Genomic DNA, 20,928 nt, shown 5'->3' with positions numbered 1-20,928 from the left:
TAATGGATATTTGATATGTCACACTCCTTACATTACTTCTAAAACTTTTTTAAATGTTCACAGAGTTATAAAGGACGACGAGTGCAATATTCTTCAAAATCTCTCCAGAGAAGAGTTTCGTGAGTTCCGCACTCTTGTGATTGATATGGTCCTTGCTACTGACATGAGCTTCCATTTCCAACAGCTCAAAAACATGAAGAATCTGCTCACACTTGCAGAACCCAGGTATACTAGTTTTACTTATTTACTGTAAATACCAGTATGTTACGTGATTTATCATGTTACTATCAGTATTTTATAAATAATGTGATAATTTTCCAGAATCCGTTTGTGCTAATGTCAAGGAAGAAAAGTACAAAAGTATTTACCCAGATATGCCTGAAATGGTTTTTTTGCAATTTTGTGTATTTTTCAAATCTCATTTAATGCAGTATATAACTGAAGTATTTGTATGGTGTCGAAACATTCTAGTTGTAACTGGTTGAGCTAGAAACAGGTGTCCTTTTAAAAGGACAGTAGGCATATGAGCATACATTTTGAGGAATAATTGTATACTATGCTTACATGATAGGAAACAATGTAATTGTTGTAATTTACAATTATTGTTGTTGTTGTTATTGTTATTATTATTATTATTATTATTATTATTATTATTATTATTATTATTAACAAATCATTACGTTATTATTTTATTATAGTTTCTTTATAATTACTACTAATATTATTCTGAAGATTGATGCATTGTGGCTAAATTCGTTTTAACTCTGGAATGCTTTCGTCATTGAATAGTACCATATTACAATTGATACGTAAAAATAAGTAATAGGCGAAAAGAGAGTTGAAGTTTCGAGGAGGAGGTTATATTGGGAGAGAACTGACGATACATATAATGAAACAGTTGCTGTGGCAATGTCGAAAGACAGGTTTCAGTTCATTTTCTAAAATCTACATTGTTATGACAATGACAATTTAGAAAGAAAATAAGACCTTTTCCAAAAATACTAAATGAAAAACAATAGAAACTTCTGTCCGTTCAATACCTCCCTCCAGAACGTCACCAGTCCTCCACTTGTAAACAGATCTTGCTATGCAAATCTGGCTTTCAGATTATATCTCCCTGTGAAGCAGACTTGAATAATTTCAAGGGAAAAATTGTTCCCGAGCCGGGTATCGATCCCGGGATCTTTGGCTTAGCGAACCAATGCTCTGCCGACTAGCTACCCAGTAACTACACCCGACACTGTCTCAACTTTTCCCTTCATATCCACACACCTCAGTGGGCTAAGACGCCAGAAACCTAATTTTGAGTGCACACGAACTCTGTGCGGCATTTGTAAGCTACATTATAGTGATATGTTTGTATCTGAGATGAAATTTCGCCCGTAGCATAATTTTCAAACATAGATAGCATTTCATGCAGGGAAAATCCACTAAAATTGAAATAGTGAAATAATTTCAAAATATATGGGGATATGCCTACTGTCCTTTTAAAAGGACACATAAGTTTTCGTCATTGTCATGTCGCAATGAATAGATATTTCGAAAGCATTGTCGTTTCACGTTATATTTATGTTTATTAGGAGTCATTTGATCTACAACAATTTGTAAAATAATTCCGAACTGTAAAAATATTTAACATTCTTATCTGATTTGCGTCTCGGATGCCATAGCTGAAATAAACGAACAATTCTCACGTCCATATCTCAAACTCAACGGTGACCAGAACTCTAATTACCAGTCTTAACACATCTAGCAAGCCTCTAACTAAGACCAGTAATAGTGACACCTGTGAAAAATCAAATGCGTTAACTGTAGGGAGGGTAATTTTAAACATTGAAACTGTCCTTTTAATAGGACAGTAGGCATATCTGGGTTAAGATATTATTTTGTGGAGTCCACTAATAAAAATTAATGTGTTTACCATTTCATATTAGTGTAGGCTCTATCCTTAAAGAGAGTACTTACTTAGAACTGACAAGATATATTCAGTTTCTGTTCATTGCAAATTTGTAATAAAGTTGTATTGTCTTTTTAAACTATATATTTATACATGTAATTCACAACCAGGTGCAGTCAGCTCTAATGTGCTTCTGTGCTATAGTACACTGTTAATTTTGTTGAAGTAGACTACTGAATCTATTTCTGTCTGAAATTAGTTATTTATAGTGATGTAAGTAAAGATTTATATCACTGATATACAGTGCCATAGTTGGAAAAAAAATTTAATTGAAATTGATATGTTAAGTTTATTGCCGTCTTTTTTAGCTTATCTTAATACAGTGATAATTATTCTCAAATATAATACATTAAAACAATGTTAGATGAACGTTTTCGGCACCAAAAATGCCATCATCAGATCATGAGGTTAAAATATGATAAGTATCAAATATGAACACTTAACATTTGTGAATATAAGAGTTTTACATATGCCAGTTATTAAAATAATGAATTAAAAGTATGTACAAATGATATTAAAACTGATTTGATATTACAATATGGTGCGTGATGCATTAAACATGTGTTGAATATTATTTGTACACGGTATTTTTTTATCCATAGGTAATCGTTTTCACTTCTCCAATTTTTCACTGTTACAGTAACAAAATCTACATCGATATAGGGTATAGCCCTCCTACCCCTCCTTTAATATAATCCCTGTGCTTCGTGCTGCGACATGTTCGAATTAACAGTGCTAACTTTATTATAGAAAGACCTACTGCCTAGTACCAACCTTGTAATAAAATGAAGCTGACACAATATGAAATTTAACTTGTTTGTTAAAAATTGAATGGCTGTGAAAAAATTACGTATGAAAGATTTTATAAGGGTATTCATAAGTACGTTCTATTAGAACATAGTATAATATTAATAAAAAAGGATAAATGTCCAGGTGAAGACAATATATACAATGAGTACCTCAGCGTGGGAGAAGAGAATTAACACCAACAATTATGGAACTATTCAACAAGATCATCGCCGAGGAAGAAATACCAGAAGATTGGGGGCGAAGCTTGATTATATTATTACACAAAAAAGGAACCAGAGACAACATAAATAATTACCGACCAATCAGCTTGTCCTCAAACCTCTACAAACTATTTATGAAGATTCTAAGTAAAAGGTTAGAAAAAATACTGGATGACAACCAACCAACAGAACAAGCCAGTTTCAGGTCCGGTTACAGCACCATCGACCGTCTCCAAACTATGTGTCAACTAACAGAAAAGATACAGGAGTTCCAACAGCCAATCTACATCGCCTTCATAGATTATAACAAAGCCTTTGACTCCGTGGAGCATGGAAGTGTGTTACAGGCTTTAAAACAACAAGGCATCCCCATCAAGTACATAAGATTGCTAGGGAAAATATACAAAACCAGCTCAGCAAAAGTAAGAACAGAAAGAGATGGCGAATGGTTCCAAATAAAAAGAGGTGTGAAGTAAGAAGACCCTCTATCACCAAAACTATTTACAAGTGTGCTGGAACACCAATTTAGAAAACTGAAATGGAAACACACGCATGGACTAAATATAGATGGGCGGAAACTGACACGCCTCAGATTTGCAGATGACATAACTCTGATAGCAAGATCAGCAAAAATGCTAGAGGAAATGATCATAGAAGTGGACAAAGTAAGCAGCGCAGTAGGACTCACAATGAATCCCACAAAATCAAAAGTTATGACCAATGGAACACAAGACCCTATTCAAATTCAACAATCACCACTTGAGTATGTGCAGCAGTACGTGTACCTCGGGCAAAGCATCTCCTTAAACAAGAACACAGAGAATGAAATCAAATGCAGAATAGGATTGGCATGGAACAAATTTTGGTCGCTCAAATTCCTACTCATGGACAAACGGCAAAAAGCAAGTACGAAAGCTGAAATCCTAGACAAATGTGTCATGCCAACATTACTCTATGGCTGTCAAACGTGGTCCTTGACAGAAAAACAGAAAAAACAGCTACAGTTTTGTCAAAGGAGAATGGAAAGGAAGATCCTAAATGTTTCACTAAGAGACAGACTCAGAAACGAGGAAATAAGAAGGACAAAAATGCGCGATGTGGTAGAAAGGGCAGAAAACCTAAAATGGAAATGGGGCGGCCACGTAGCACGTATGGACCACCAGAAATGGACGAATCGCACCACAATGTGGGACCCGAGAGAAGGATGACGGCACATGGGACGACAAAAAACCAGATGGGCGGACTACTTCAGAACCAGAGCGGGAAGTCAATGGTCGAGAGTGGCACGAGACAGAGAAGTATGGAGGCAGCTGGCACCAAACATGAATCAATAAGCACCAGATAGGACATAAAGTCAACGACAGTGAATGTAATTCGTGTGAAGTGATATGAGGAAGTGTGGGGGATGAGTATAGTAGAAATGATCGAAGAAGGAAGTCAGGAACAGTGAAACGAAGAAATATCAGTAATATGACCAAGCTCCCAAGGACTCGCTCACCTTAGGAGCCTACTTATGAGCAATTCCCTGTGACAACAGGAGGCCCTTGCCCTTATGGGATGTGTACGCGCTAAATTTATTATTATTAAATTTATTATAATATTAATAAATATACCGTAACTAATAATAATAATAATATAATAATAATAATAATAATAATAATAATAATAATAATAATAATAATAATAATAACAATATACAAAATTTAAAATACCAATAATGTAAGTTGTAAACAATTTTAATGATGACCTACCCTTGACAAAATTGTGCTTAGCCACTGTTTTAAGAAGATACTATCATTTGTGAGCAGTATAGAACACAAATCAAGTCCCGGTACCTGTATATACAGATTTTAAATTACTGGTATGTTTTAAAATACCGTAAAGTGGGGATATTTCGGACGCAGGGGTAACATCAGACGGTAATTCAATTTATCATATTTTATGTTGGTAACACCAGTTCACCAATGGGTCTTTAAAAATGTGCAGAAACATACAAGCGATGCGAACATAGTAAAAAGAGCGGAAAAGATGCTAAGAACTGGTGTTACCAACATAAGATATGATAAATTTAATTACCGTCTGATGTTACCCCTGCGTCCGAAATATCCCCACTTTACTGTACTTCATAGTACAGAAATATGTTTAATAGTCTCATACTGAATTTTAATTAAGACACATGTACTTTAACTTCATTGTCAATACTGTATTTATCTCTGTGCAGTGTTGACAAATCAAAAGCATTATCACTGGTCCTCCACTGCTGTGATATTTCACATCCAGCCAAAAGGTGGGATTTACACCATCGTTGGACTATGTTGTTACTGGAGGAGTTCTTCAGGCAAGGAGACATGGAGCGGGACCTAGGGCTCCCCTTTAGTCCTTTGTGTGATCGTAACAACACTCTAGTAGCGGAGTCACAGATAGGTACGTTTGTCAACTTGTGAAGATAATCAAATGTTGCAATGTAGAATAGGATGTACTATTTCATATATTCTCTCTCCCAATCACGTTTTACCTGATCATTGTGTATGATGACAATTTTAATGTTTAAAGGAGCAAGTTATCAACTCATATTATTGCCCTACGTAAAGATTAATTTTTTGGTCCTACAGAATTATCTGTTTTGGTTACTGTTATTGTCTTGTAAAATAATATAATGAAATATCAACTGAACCGTCTATGCTTATCTTATTTTATAAATATAATTTTATTAATTAGTTACATTAACGTTTTCGGTACTGGGGTGTACCATCATCAGATGTATTGTAATACTATATGTAAACCTAGCCAATGGATGCATGTGTTGTAGTCTTGAATAATATGTATGTATGAACATAAAATGTTATACCCATGATCAAATATAGTAGTTATGTAAATACAATAAACCACTTATATGCTATTAATTAAACAAAACAGGCAATTAAAATCAATTATTTAAAAACCAGTGATCATTGCTGCTATGGCGTTCGACGTTATCTAGATTACATTATGTTATAAGTTAATTGTTGTCGTGATAATTCAAATGGGACAACCAGTTATTAGGAACATCATTACATTGATATGTTGCACTACAATGTTAGGTTAAATTACGCCTTGAAAGTTTCTTTCTTAATGGGTATTTTCACTTATTGTTCATTGTTGTATACACACATGATATTGATGGTACACCCCAGTACCGAAAACGTTAATGTAACTAATTAATAAAATTATATTTATAAAACAAGATAAGCATAGACGGTTCAGTTGATATTTCATTATATTATAATTAGCTTATCGGAATATTCAAAATAAGATGAAATTGTAAAATAATACCTTCATAGCTTCTAATCTAGTTAATTACCCAGTAAATGCTTTTTCTGGTTTACATTTAATCCATAAATATTATAAAAACTTGTGTAGTACAGTAGAGCATCGATTATCCGAATAATTTGGACTTCTTTTCCTAAACTGTAGGCCTACTTTAATGGCCATTTTGAACTTGTCAAATTAGGCTAGTCAGTTCTCTGTTTCATTTGTAAGACGCGTGATACAAAATATAACAAGAGTCTAGGGAGCGTAAGCAATTCTGCTCCTTGCAATGCCGAATGAGGGCGGAAAGAGGCGAATGCTATACATACTATGCCGAATGACGGCGAAAGCCGTAGGAGAGGAAGCAGGCAATAGTGCTCCTCGGAATGCCGTGCGGTGTGGAGATTTTGTATTTTAAATTAAATTAAACTTATCTTTAAAGACCTGTATTTCAGCATCTGCGTACATATGACATGCTTCACCATTATTGTGTTTGTCCGAAGATGAGAAGGGAAATTTTGCACGTGCTCACGGATGTAATAATATAGTTTTTATGTTAAAATATATCTTGAGGTAGGCCTAACTGAATTTGCGGTCATTATCTGTATTATAATTAAATATAAAGAAATCTAATTACAATTAAAATGGCAATGTTAAAAGAGCTCTGTTTCCTATACGTATGTAGAGAAAACATAAACATATCTCTGGACCACGGAAAATCTCCCCTGTCACCATCGATTTAATTAAATTCCTGGACTTAGTTTATAGAGTAACATACCTGATTTCTGCGCGATGACTGATGATTTCAACTTCCTGCGCTTCATGAATCACTGTTTGTAAAGTTCACTGAGTATAAAATATGTACACCTAAATTAAATTTCACTAAATGTGAGTCAATGTATCGCACTGTTTAAGAATAGAAATATAATATTAACACGACACTCGTTACATCACAGCACAGTTATTATTTACACAAACCAACAACAATAAATGAAAAAGAAATTTAAATATATCCTACATCAGTATAGTAATATATACCAATATTCATCAATTCAATGAATATTTGTGAAGGAACTATTAAAAACCTTTAAAATTAAGATTATTCTAATAATTTTCACACCTCTGTAATACAGACAATGACCGAAAATTCAGTTAGGCCTACCTCAAGATATATTTTAACATAAAAACTATATTATTACATCAGTGAGCACGTGACCGCACGGCATTCCGAGAAGCAGTATTGCCTGCTTTCTCTCTTACGGCTGTCGCTGTCATTCAGCATAGCAGGTATAACATTCGTGTCTTTTCGCCCTCATTCGGCATTGCGAGGAGCAGAATTGTTTACGCTCCCTAGACTCTTGTCAAAATATATATGTACAGTTTTGTGTTTAATAATAGTTTTTCTTTATTTCATACTGCTCCTATGACACCGGTACAGTTTGTTTTCATAAATGATCGGTTATCTGAAAAATCAGTTATCTGAACATCCCCTGTCCCCAATTGTTTCGGATAATCGATGCTCTACTATATATCATATACCTTTCTTCCATTAAATTCTGATTTATAACTTAATATTAAATGTAAATTTACCCAATTATGCTAATTAACTTTTTCAGCTTCATTTCTTCCACACTCATAAAGGATTAATAAGTCTTGTTGAGAATCATGGTCCTCTTTACTTAATATTGCACTTCAGTAGCCTATCAATGAAAATTAAGTTGTTGCTTGGCAGATAAGCATATTCATTTTCATTTTCAAGAAGTTGGCAGTGTGTGTGCATGCATGTCCATCAGTCAACAGTCGACAACATATAAAACAAAATAAGAAATACCGATACTGGTATGTTAAAATATTTATTAAAATGAAATCCATTACTTCGATTGATCCGCCATCAGAGGAATTGTCAAAGTCTCCCTCATCTGTATTCGCCATTGCAATAGATTTTAAGTACTCAGTACCGGCAATCAAGCAATAGAGCAAACTAAACTATAGGCTATACCAGTACTGTACTAACACCAAAAGCTTAATTCACTTTCATTTTTTTCATCTCATTTAAAATACATTATTTTTGTTGATTCATTATAAATTTATTAGCTTTATTTGAAAACAAATACCCTAATGTGGCCTATTCTTTTTTTACTAAATGTTTTTAAAGTAATAATAAAGCAATTTCTTAATAGTTTTTATGCTCGACCATGCCGAAATGTAGTAATTATACACCTGGTAGCAGCCCTTTAATGGACCTCATTAAAGTACACCTATTCATTAAAGCTCAGGTGTTCCACCAATCAGAAAATACCATTGTAGCAATATGAAAGCGCAAGTATTGATTATTCTCGGATATGCCACGGAGGCTGGAAATCCAGTACTGTCGCAGAAGGTTATGTTGAAGAATCGATCCAAAATAAAATTGAAATCTCAAATACAATATTAAACTCAGTCGAAAAAAACAACACACAAATTAACATCAATTCACCGTCATCTTCCAGCCTTTCACAAACACATTCCTGCAAATTCATTTCCACAATAAATCACCTATATTTGAAATAAAGTCAGTTCTGTTACTATAATAATTAGCGTTATTTGTAAATAATATGCAAATAAATTCAATTTGTCATCTCGTTTTTCAATGTCTAATTCAATTTCAAGGTTATATCAAGATTAATGTTTATTTTACTCTCTAGATTATATCAAGGTCAATGTCGACATTTGTTTCTCGGAAAAAATCAATACTTTCGCGTCTGCGCACATCTCACAATTTACGAGGTATTGCACAAGGTCAGTTCCGCTCCCCAGTCAGATAAGAATAACATGAATACTTATGAATAATTTCAAGTTAGAAATATGGTCGAGCATAAAAAGTCGCTTGCGCTAGTTTCATAAACATACTCGCGTCTTAATTACTACCATTATAGGCTCGTTGCATAATGTACTATAATGAAGGATGCATAAAATCTAATACTAATTATGCACTGTTTATTGGATGAAAGATGACAGGGGCCTCCAAGCATGACTAGTCTAGAACTGCAACATCTACTAATTTTAGGCCTTCATCCTCATCATATTCGTTATTGCAGTGATGAAACATTAGAAATATTAATTAATTGTCTTCATCTTTCAGGTTTCATAGAGTTTATTGTGGAACCAAGTATGGCAGTATGCAGTGATATGCTGGAAGCAATTCTTGGACCCATTCATTCTTCGTGTAAACCAAGTGACAGTGCTAGAGAATCCATATCTGAAGATGCAGAGTTGGATAGGACGAAAAATGGTATTTCTTTAAATTACTTGTCATTTTTCTTGACTGCAACATATAGAAAAGACATTCAGAATATAAAAGGATGTTCTTAGACTTCTACAAACATCCTTATTTCATCAGTTAATAATAACTCAGCATTCCTCTTTCTCGAAATTATAAACAATTTTTCTACCATTTCGTATTTTCTTTCCTCTTCCTAAAGCGTTATTTCTCCAACATTCTGTTAAGATTAATAATCGATTTTTCCTTCTCTTAAAATGTATAGTTCCACATACGAAGTATGGCGTAATATATTTTTCCAGAAAAGCTACATCAAAGGAAGCACAGTTTGTCATACTTGTCCCTTTTTGTCACACCTGTAATGTCACTATGCCAAGAGGTGTAAAAACAAAACATTAAATACAGAGCCCTTCTTAGAATATATGGTGTAATAATATAAAAATTAATTCAAAGGTTTCAGTTACCAAGAAGAGCAGAAATTTGCCCTTAAAGACAAACAACTCAATTAGTGTAGATAATTTTTGTCACACCCGTAACAAAATGAAATTTTTTTTTTCTCATCTTTGATAAATGTACTGCGCCGAAACGTTTCAAGATGAAAGAGTATAAAGACCACTACTGGTATCAAATTACACAGTACCTTGTGATAATCTGGTAAAGCTACAACTACATTATATATGTAGGCCTACTAAAGAACCTGTACTGTATCTTGTTACACTTGTAACAATGGAATGACCCGTATATAATTTCTGTCTGACAGGTGCGACATCAAGTCCTCAACGTAGCAAGAAATTCAAAATCAAAAAGCCATGGACTGCATGTCTGGGTGATAACAAGAAAATATGGAAGGAACAAGCAGCAAGGGGTAAGTTAACACATTTCTCTTTTATTTACAACAAAATTAAATTGTATTTGTTTATATTTTCTTTATTTATAAATTAATTTTTGTTGAAATATCTAGCAAACATTTAATAGTATTTAAGTTTCATTTCGTGCCTTCCCATCTAGATTACTATAGATTAAAAGTAAGAATTTATATGTTCCCACCTCTTCCACTGGCAGACGTCAGGATTCCACGTGAGTCTATTGTGAGAGATTTTCCATGGTTCTCTTTAGTCCATCCAAGCAGAGCTTTATCTAAGACTATAAAACTCCTACAGTTAACACGTTAAAAGTGTTACAATTTTTAAAAAAGGTAATGTACCTTTATGACAGACAGGGCTCTATTTCAGCACTGGAGTGGTGTCATGTTCAGTGTCTTTCGAACTACTGTTGCTCCAGCTGGTCTTGATTGTTATTATTATTATTATTATTATTATTATTATTATTATTATTATTATTATTATTATTATTATTATTGCTTGGTCTAATTAGGTCTATAACTTATTCTTCTTCTACTCCTATGTCTCTATTAATTTTACACTATGCATTGGTTAGATCTAAACTTGAATATGCATTTGTTGTCTGGAATTCCATAACTTCCACGGACTCTGTTAAATTGGAAAATATTCAAAGAAAATTTATTTCCTTATGTACATTTTGATTTTTGCCCAATTCCTGTGTTTATAATTGTGAGAGTAACTGCAAATATTTTAATTGTTGTAGTCTATATGCCATACGTCAAGATCTTGATTATTTATTTTTTGTAAGGTCATGAAAGGTGAAATTGATTGTGAATCTTCTTAAATAATATCAGTCTTCGAATTCCTACAAAAGGATTAAGATTTCAAAAATATTGTTATATTACTTACTTACTGGCTTTTAAGGAACCCGGAGGTTCATTGCCGCCCACACATAAGCCCGCCATTGGTCCCTATCCTGAGCAAGATTAATCCAGTCTCTACCATCATATCCCACCTCCCTCAAATCCATTTTAATATTATCTTCCCATCTACGTTTCGGCCTCCCCAAAGGTCTTTTCCCCTCTGGCCTCCCAACTAACACTCTATATGCATTTCTGGATTCGCCCATACGTGTTACATGCCCTGCCCATCTCAAACGTCGGGATTTAACGTTCCTAATTATGTCAGGTGAAGGATACAATGCGTGCAGTTCTGCATTGTGTAACTTTCTCCATTCTCCTGTAACTTCATCCCTCTTAGCCCCAAATATTTTTCTAAGAACCTTATTCTCAAACACCCTTAATCTCTGTTCCTCTCTCAAAGTGAGAGTCCAAGTTTCACAAGCATACAGAACAACCGGTAATATAACTGTTTTATAAATTTTAACTTTCAGAGTTTTTGACAGCAGACTGGATGATAAAAGCTTCTCAACTGAACAATAACAGGCATTTCTCATATTTATTCTGTGTTTAATTTCCTCCCGAGTGTCATTTATATTTGTTACTGTTGCTCCAAGATATTTGAATTTTTCCACCTCTTCGAAGGATAAATCTCCAACTTTTATAGTTCCATTTCGTACAATATTCTGATCACGAGACATAATCATATACTTCGTCTTTTCGGGATTTACTTCCAACCCTATCTCTTTACTTGCTTCAAGTAGAATTTCCGCGCTTTCCCTAATCGTTTGTGGATTTTCTCCTAACATATTCACGTCATCCGCATAGACAAGAAGCTGATGTAACCCATTAAATTCCAAACCCTTTCTGTTATCCTGAACTTTCCTAATGGCATATTCTAGAGCGAAGTTAAAAAGTAAAGGTTACAGTGCATCTCCCTGCATTAATAATAAATTATTATTATTATTATTATTATTATTATTATTATTATTATTATTATTATTATTATTATTATTATTATTATTATGTAATTTCATTACTGTTCTTATTAACACTGCAGTATAAACGGTTCAAACAGACATGTTACAATGGTAATTATGTCTGATAAAATGTAAATTGTATTCAGTAAATTGGTGCTTCCTTTTGAAAAATGTAATCAAAATTTTCTTGTTTGACTTACAATGCTACAGACGCTGAGCTGAGAGCACAACAGCAGCAACAGAGTGAAGAAACCGTACCTACAGAAGAATAGCAATCGCCATCAGCCAGTTGATGATCTTCCCACACAACATAGTTGCAGCAACATGTCTGCAGAGTGGCTACGAAACGTCCATATATACCCAACTGTGTCCAACAAGGCCACATAGCTAGCAATTCTAAATAATTAAAATACCACAATATTCCATAATTTCTTAGGCTGGTCTTATAGAAGTTTGTGGAAGGATGAATCGACTACAGTGTCATGCACGGTGTTTCCAGTTTGTCTACGGCAATCATAGTAATCAGAAATAATGATGGCACTGAAAGTCAGATCTTTTATTTGCCTTAACATAGTGATGCCAAGTTGGACATTTTGCTAGTTAATACCCTGAAACCAACTTCAGTTGTTGGGTACCAATGTACAAGTGTGTGTTCATTAACTAGGTCAGATACGTGCAGTGTTTTTGCTCAGTGTGAATCAAACGGGCTCCGGAGAATGTTGAAGAAATGGCAAATACACTTGTGAAAATAAATAAATATATAAATATGAAGAATATTTTATATTGTGCTAATAATATAAATAATTTGGTGGTGAAAGTGAGTTCAGTTGGGAATAGGCATGGATCCATCATTATGAATTATTAAAACTAATGGGAAATGCAGTACAGATGCTTGCTGGCCAACAGAAGATTTCATATCAATTGCAGCTACATTATAACTTTTGGCCACTTCTCTTGCTGGCAGAGAAATAAAAACTTTAAATGTATCTATTAGAGTTACAGCGAAATCTATTTATATTGACCACTTGTGGTTATACTAAATTATTATTAAATCAAATACCTGACGAACTTAGTTAAAGTGTAATTAAAATTAGTTTAATGAGTTCATACCGAGTTTATAAATTCTCAGTAATATTGTTAGACATTTGTTTAAAAACATGATATCCGAGACCTAAAAATAAGGAAGCCATATCAGTAAAACAGTAAATTTCAAAAGTGTCGATACTTGTAATAGGTTACAACTACATACCAGTGATGGTCAACACTACAGGTTTTGCTGTAACACAGATTTAGGGATTTCCCTTTCATTCAAAGCTGTGCCATCTAATAAATCTTGAAAGGACACGAAAGAAAAGAAAATGGAATGAGAATACTTTTATATACATAGGCTACTTTGTAGGAGCGAATCAAAATCCTTCATCTGCATATCTCACTATGAAACAATTCTGCTGGTAGCAAATTTTTTGTGCGTGTCAAGTCTCTATGTTGTAATACTGAAATAAGTGTACAAATACGTGTACATCAGTACTGACTTTCCCAGTAGTAATTTCCTTTCAGTGTTTAACTGAACATACATTCGTGCTCTGGGTGTCCAAAGATATCTAAATTCTCTGGGATTCATAGTTCTGTATCAGAGAAGAAGTTCACCATCACGGGTTTTGAAATAATTGCTTTTGCACTAAGTGTCCAAATGTGAGCTAAGTTTAACTTAACATTGTCTGCTGTGTCACTTTGCAGATGGAGTGTGGATGTACACAACCCTCCAGTGTGTGGCATTACATAATATATCAGTTACCAGTTTTCAGTTTGTGCTGTTTCCCTGTTAAATCGTATTTTCACAAGACAGTATCCTCTGAAGCTGCAGACTTACTCTGTATATTTCACTGTTAAAAGCATATTGTCTTGGTAATTGTTCGTCCATAATAGTATCTTGTCAGTTTATACTGAGGATGCTAAAACAAATTTTTATTTCTGCTGTGCAGGGATTGAAGAGTGATCTAAGCCATTGATATTGTAGAGTAGCTTATCCATTGTCAGATGTAGGCCTATAGACAATATTAAGCCTTTTTCATTTAGGGACTGTTATTATTTCCAAAGTCTAAATATTCTAATATCATCTAAGCTTTCATACCCTTAATGCCTTAAAGCGTGATAAAATTGGTAGTATTTCTTTACTACAAATATATCCCAAGAGAAATAGAAACATTGCAGGTTTCAGAATGGTAGAGTGACCATATATCTTGTACAAAGTGACAGTTCAATTTTCAACAATACCCAATACCACATGTTCTTGCATTTGTAACTTCTTCTTCTTCTCCTCCTCCCTTATATATTATATTGTTTACATTATAATAGTTTCGTTGCCTATTTCTTGTAACTACATCTTACACAAACATCTCTTCTTTAAATCTTCTGAATTTTTTAAGAAGAAAGAAATCACTGGCTTTAGAATTGCATAAATGGCGATTATTTTTATGAATGTATGCAATCAGTCGTATTGTTTAACAACCAGGGTAATCGACACAACAGAACTTCTTATTTTCAAAATATATATAGAATTTTTTGTGAATAAAATTCTTGTAACAGTGCTATTAGGTACCAATAACTTTTTTAAGAAATATTATACAGACTCTCTGTTATTTCAGCGAATTATTTAAATAATAGTACAGTAAAAGCTCGAAATAGCGCGGTTGTTGTGGAACATACTTAACCCCCGGTGTTATAACTGAACCACGACATATAGGAAGTGATGAAAGAGTAATGGAACGGAGAAAAATTCTCCCCGGTGCCGGGATTTCAACCCGGGTTTTCAGCTCTATGTGCTGACGCTTTATCCACTAAGCCACACCGGATTCCATCCCGGCGTCGGAAGAATCGTCTAGAGGGAACCCAAGAGTTGGAACTTAAAACTGAGATGATTCTTCTGACGCCGGGGTGGAATCCGGTGTGGCTTAGTGGATAAAGCGTCAGCATGTAGAGCTGAAAACCCGGGTTGAAATCCCGGCGCCGGAGAGAATTTTTCTCCATTCCATTACTCTTTCATCGTATGATGACGCAGAATATCTGCATGGAAATATCATATGCACTTCGGTACATTATAATAAATATATATGATATGCGTAAATCACTTCGTGATTTAAGACGGCGCTTATTCCGTCGGATCCCAGCCAACTAGTCACTCATTACGAGTGCACCTCAGCACATATGTGGACTTCGGTCCTAGGTTCATAGATATCTATGACGTAGTGCAGAGGGCGGCCACTAGAGGGAACCCAAGAGTTGGAACTTAAAACTGAGACGATTCTTCCGACGCCGGGGTGGAATCCGGTGTGGCTTAGTGGATAAAGCATCAGCACGTAGAGCTGAAAACCTGGGTTCAAATCCCAGCGCCGGAGAGAATTTTTCTCCGTTCCATTACTCTTTCATCGTATGATGACGCAGAATATCTGCATGGAAATATCATATGTACTTCGGTACATTATAATAAATATATATAGGAAGTGATTATAATCCGTGTGTTAAGGAAATGACAAGTCACATGGAGATGAGTAAAGACAGTAATTTAATACACTATAACTTTATACATGAATTTAAATAATGTAATACCTACTGTAATATAAACTAAACACTCACCAGAATAACTCTTCTCAGGTTCTCAGCCAGGTGAGTTGGAGATTAGCTTCCAAGCTTTTGACGGCTAGCTCTGCCATCTTCTTCAGGGAATGAAGTGATGTGGGACCATGTCTAGCTGGTATATACGCAAAAGTAGAGCTTCTCGCTGCGGGCCAATCAGGAGCTACTTGCTGGTCCCGACTGTCTGCCGTGTGCTGGTGGTCTAAGCGTATTGATGGCAGGTTTCCATGCTGTACTCAGCTGTAGACCCCCGTCTTTGTTGAGATTATTGCCATCTAGCTGGATTTCGATGGCTTCCTTGATAATCAAGTCCCAGTAACCTGATGTCTTGTCCAAGATGGTGGTGGCGCCGAAATCTATCTTGTGACCAGTTTCTAGGCTGTGTTGGGCTACTGCAGACTTATCAGGGTAATATAGTCTTATGCTGCGTTGATGTTCCTTGCAGTGTTCCATAAAGGTGCGTCCCGTTTGCCTGATGTAGCATTTCCCACACTCGCAAGGTATTCTGTATTCTGGCGGTCGGGACTAGGAACTAGCTCCTGATTGGCCCGCAGCGGGAAGCCCTATTTTGCATATATACCGGCTAGACATGGTCCCACATCACTTTATTCCCTGAAAAAGATGGCAGAGCTAGCCGTCTAAAGCTTGGAAGCTAATCTCCAACTCACCTGGCTGAGAACCCGAGAAGAGTTATTCTACATCAAACGCTGGGAAAGCCTGAAATCATAAACACTCACCAGTTATGCAGTTTATTCCATATGTGCTTTTCGTTTTTGCGACATTTCTGCACTTAACGTTTAATTAAATTAAGACTAAGAACATGTGACACAGACTAAAACATGGTACAGTATAACTTCACTTTACAAGATTTGAGAAAACTGAAATAAAAATGCATTCATGACTTGTTAAGGCACAAATTGTTTCCTGTTATGCATGCAAAATCCCGAAAACAAAGTCGTTGTCCACCTAAGGGCTGTGCTGTGCTGATGCAGCACGTTGTACTGCAGAAACAATCTAGCAGTATTATCTTTTACTTTGATTTTTTTTTTAAAGATTGATTTCCACTAAATGTATTGTATATTTTATCCATTTTGAATCTTGAATCTTTCGTACACTACTTTTAACACTTGAATATAATTAATTGATTAACTAGTGGACTTACTCGTGTTAATTATGTAAGATTTATCCGGCTTACAGCTGTTTCAGTGCTTACGCACCATCCTCAGAGCCTACTAGATCACGGCGTCATCTCGAACTTCTCTGCCTGTTATGTGGGTGTGTTCGATTGTTGAAAGGTGTTGAAGAGTGGAGTCAAATAGTGTGTGTGTACTGAAATTGATCTGTGTGTTGAGAATTTGATCGGGGTGTGTTTTAGTGTGTTTGTATATTTCATATTGTTCTAGTGTGTTGAGTTTTTGGTTCTTGGGTTGTATGTGTAGGATTTCTATATCCGTATTTATGTTACACTGGTGACAGACTACAGTCACTAATCGCGATTATCGACCTAATCGCGATCGGGTTTGCAGTGTGTCACCGTCCCGATCACGATCAGGAGCTAAATCCTGTTTCCAGAACAAGATAATCGCGCTAAGGCACGGCCCAGTGGACGAAAGTAACATTTTAGTAGACTTTGGTTTCGAATTACCTTGAATTATATTATTTAGGAAGTCGTGATAGCTTCTGCTGTGAAATTTTGTTACCCCTTCCATTGTATTATATGAAATAGAAACGAAAATGAATGGCTAGAAAATGAATTTGGCTACTATTAGACGTAGTGGAGAAATTTAATGCATATGTGAGAAAAGTAAAAAGAAATATATTGACAAATGGCAAACGAATTATTCATATTTCATATATATATATATATATATATATATATATATATATATATATATATATATATATATATATATATATATATATAGAGCAATAAAGATGTTTCATTTCAATAAATAATGGATTACAAACTGGATCTGGTTTCTTTTTCAGATTTTCAATTTCAGTCTCCATTACGACGCTATCGTTGAGGTTAAGGTTGATTTTTAAAATGTTTTATTACAAAATAATATAAATTTTTGGCATGATATAAATTTTATAGGTTATAAAATCTCTTTTCAAAATAATATAAATAGTAATGATATAAATTCTATCAGTTTACATTGTAAAGTATATAAAAATTTTAACAAATACTTTAAATTCCCATATCAAGCTGCAAGGAACAACAAAAAAAAAAAAAAAAGGAAAAAAACAATGAACAAACATCAAAAGAAAGTATGAACTTTAGGTGTTGTCCAGGAGGGAAACAAACATATACGTATGTACATAGAGAAAATTCTTTCCTCTATGGTAATTCAGCTGTTGACCAGACGGGATGTAGTGTGTCACCACATTTTCGGTAATCGCGATCGGGCCTGATCGCGATAAGTGCTAATCGCAATTACTACTGTAGTCTGTCACCAGTATTATTGTATGTATGGTTAACATTGGTTATGTGATCAGCGTATGTAGATGTATTGTGTCCTCTGGTTATTGCTTTAATGTGTTCTTTGTAGCGTGTTTGGAATGATCTGCCTGTCTGTCCTATGTAGAACTTATCGCACACATAAGATCGCATCTTCATTCAGAAAGCAGAAATACAACATAACATACAGAACAGAAAACACACTACAAAGACATCTCAACACACAAAAAACACAAACAAATAAATACAACCACACAGGTGTATACAAACTCACATGTAATAGTTGCGATAAGTTCTACATTGGACAGACAGGCAGATCATTCCAAACACGCTACAAAGAACACATTAAAGCAATAACCAGAGGACACAATACATCTACATACGCCGATCACATAACCGATGCTAACCATACATACAATAACATAAATACAGACATGGAAATCCTACACATACAACCCAAGAACCAAAAACTCAACACACTAGAACAATATGAAATATACAAACATACTAAAACACACCCCAATCAAATTCTCAACACACAGATCAATTTCAGTACACACACACTATTTGACTCCACTCTTCAACACCTTTCAACAATCGAACACACCCACATAACAGGCAGAGAAATTCGAGATGACGCCATGATCTAGTAGGCTCTGAGGATGGTGCGTAAGCACTGAAACAGCTGTAAGCCGGACAAATCTTACATAATTAACACGAGTAAGTCCACTAGTTAATCAATTAATTGTATATTTTATGTTTTTTTTTTTTTTACTGGGGGACATACTTTCCCCGCATTAAAGACGAATTTGTCCACACCTGTGGAGTAACGGTCAGCGCATCTAGCCACAAAACCAGGTGGCCCAGGTTCGAATCCCGGTCGGGGCAAGTTACCTGGTTGAGTTTTTTTCCGGGGTTTTCCCTCAATCCAATATGAGCAAATGCTGGGTAATTTTCGGTGTTGGACCCCGGACTCATTTCACCGGCATTATCACCTTCATTCCATTCAGACGCTAAATAACCTAGATGTTGATACAGCGTCGTAAAATAACCCAATAAAATAAAAAAAAGACGAATTCACGGTAAATTGGATTGTTCTACATCAGGCTTTTACTGTATTAAGAGATCTTCTGTGTGTTAGGAAAGTAAACTTTGAATTTACGGTGTATTTCTCTAACACAGTTTCAAAAAAATATATAAGGACTCATTTCATATAAAATTAATGATGAATCCCCACGTTTATAAAAAAAAATTGATATTGTGAATTGAAATTTGGTCTCTCCAACTTTGGTCTAAGTTTATGGTCATTCTACTGAATGGAACATAATTTTGTAGTTGTTGTTTATGTGAATGATAATACAATTTCATTTTGTGTGTCACATAGGTGCTCTATTAAAATGTATAAGGCACAAATGAAGAATTATCCTCAACATTAAGAAATATCAAAATGAATAAGTAGCCTTTAATACAGCCGTATTCAAGTAGTCTGAACCCTGTGATTCTGAAAACTGTTTTTAACATTTTGAAGTAAAAGAGCCATGCAAGTATATATATACACATATATATTCATATATAAATGACATACCTGTTAAAATAATCAGGTAATAAGAGTATTATTCATTTGAGTATTTATATAACAAAAGCCAGTAGACTTTAGATGCTCTATAATCATATTTGATACGTTTAAAGCGTTAATATACTCTTCCTCAAAATCATTTCCATACATCGTACATAATGTGATCAATTTCATTATTAAACTTAATTATAGTATTTATTGACATTCTTTTATTTTATCCAGTCAGAATCATGAACTTTGACATTCGCCATATTATAGCTATAAAATAAATGCTGAGATAAATTTTAAATTCAACATTATTAACGCATATTTAAACATAATTGAGTTTATAACATCTTTTTTGTGTTACAATGGCCAATTAAGTACATTAGTAATTTTTTGCTTACTGCAGGTAAAATGAAATTGTCATATTTACAGCTGTTATGAAAATATAACTTCGATTTCATGCACATTAAGAATGCACAAATGTGAATTATTGGATAGACTTGCCACCGACCACACGACGAAAACTTTTAAGATGAATGGGACTCTTAAATATGTTATAACAAAATAGCATCCCACCTTGTGATAAATAAACATGATTCATATCTCGCATACCGTTTATGAAAATCTTATTACAGTATACAGGATGTATCTAAATTGGTGTCAAATATTTCGGGGACGTGTTCCTAACATCAAAAAAATTTAAAAAGTTAATAAGAACATGGGTCTGAAAACCATTCGTTGGGAGTTATTAAAGGATTTGTCCCTTCATTGACCGCTGATTGTTTGATGGTTTTTTGTTTGTTTGTATTTTGTTGAGCAAAGAAATCAGAATAAAATGTATTTTGTGAGTGAACAGAACGAAATGATTTGCATCATTTAATTGATGATGTGCTTCTGGACGTTCTCCAACTAATGTGTTTTAACACGATGCTGCTCCAGCTCATTTCAGTCTGATAGTTCGTAATTTTTTTAATGATCGATTTCCCCAAAGATGTATTGGTCGAAGGGGATTCATTGCATGGCCTGCTCGTTCGCCTG

General features: G+C 34.6%; 1 protein-coding gene across 1 annotated transcript in view; it reads left to right on the top strand.

Annotated features, from left to right (window-relative positions):
• The window catches only part of LOC138709982 (dual specificity calcium/calmodulin-dependent 3',5'-cyclic nucleotide phosphodiesterase 1-like), a 199,808-nt gene extending 186,756 nt beyond the window's left edge, over nt 1–13,052 (top strand). The window contains exons 10-14 of the mRNA XM_069840663.1: nt 64–225; nt 5,189–5,391; nt 9,377–9,526; nt 10,275–10,379; nt 12,446–13,052. Of these exons, the coding sequence (XP_069696764.1) occupies nt 64–225; nt 5,189–5,391; nt 9,377–9,526; nt 10,275–10,379; nt 12,446–12,507 (682 nt within the window). The 3' untranslated portion in view covers nt 12,508–13,052. The remainder of the gene's footprint in view (nt 1–63; nt 226–5,188; nt 5,392–9,376; nt 9,527–10,274; nt 10,380–12,445) is intronic.
• Nucleotides 13,053–20,928: the final 7,876 nt, after the last annotated feature.

This window comes from Periplaneta americana, chromosome 12, assembly GCF_040183065.1.
Source record: "Periplaneta americana isolate PAMFEO1 chromosome 12, P.americana_PAMFEO1_priV1, whole genome shotgun sequence".
Taxonomy (NCBI): domain Eukaryota; kingdom Metazoa; phylum Arthropoda; class Insecta; order Blattodea; family Blattidae; genus Periplaneta; species Periplaneta americana.
The sequence above is the reverse complement of the archived record's forward strand: the minus strand, read 5'-3'. Positions and strand labels throughout refer to the sequence as shown.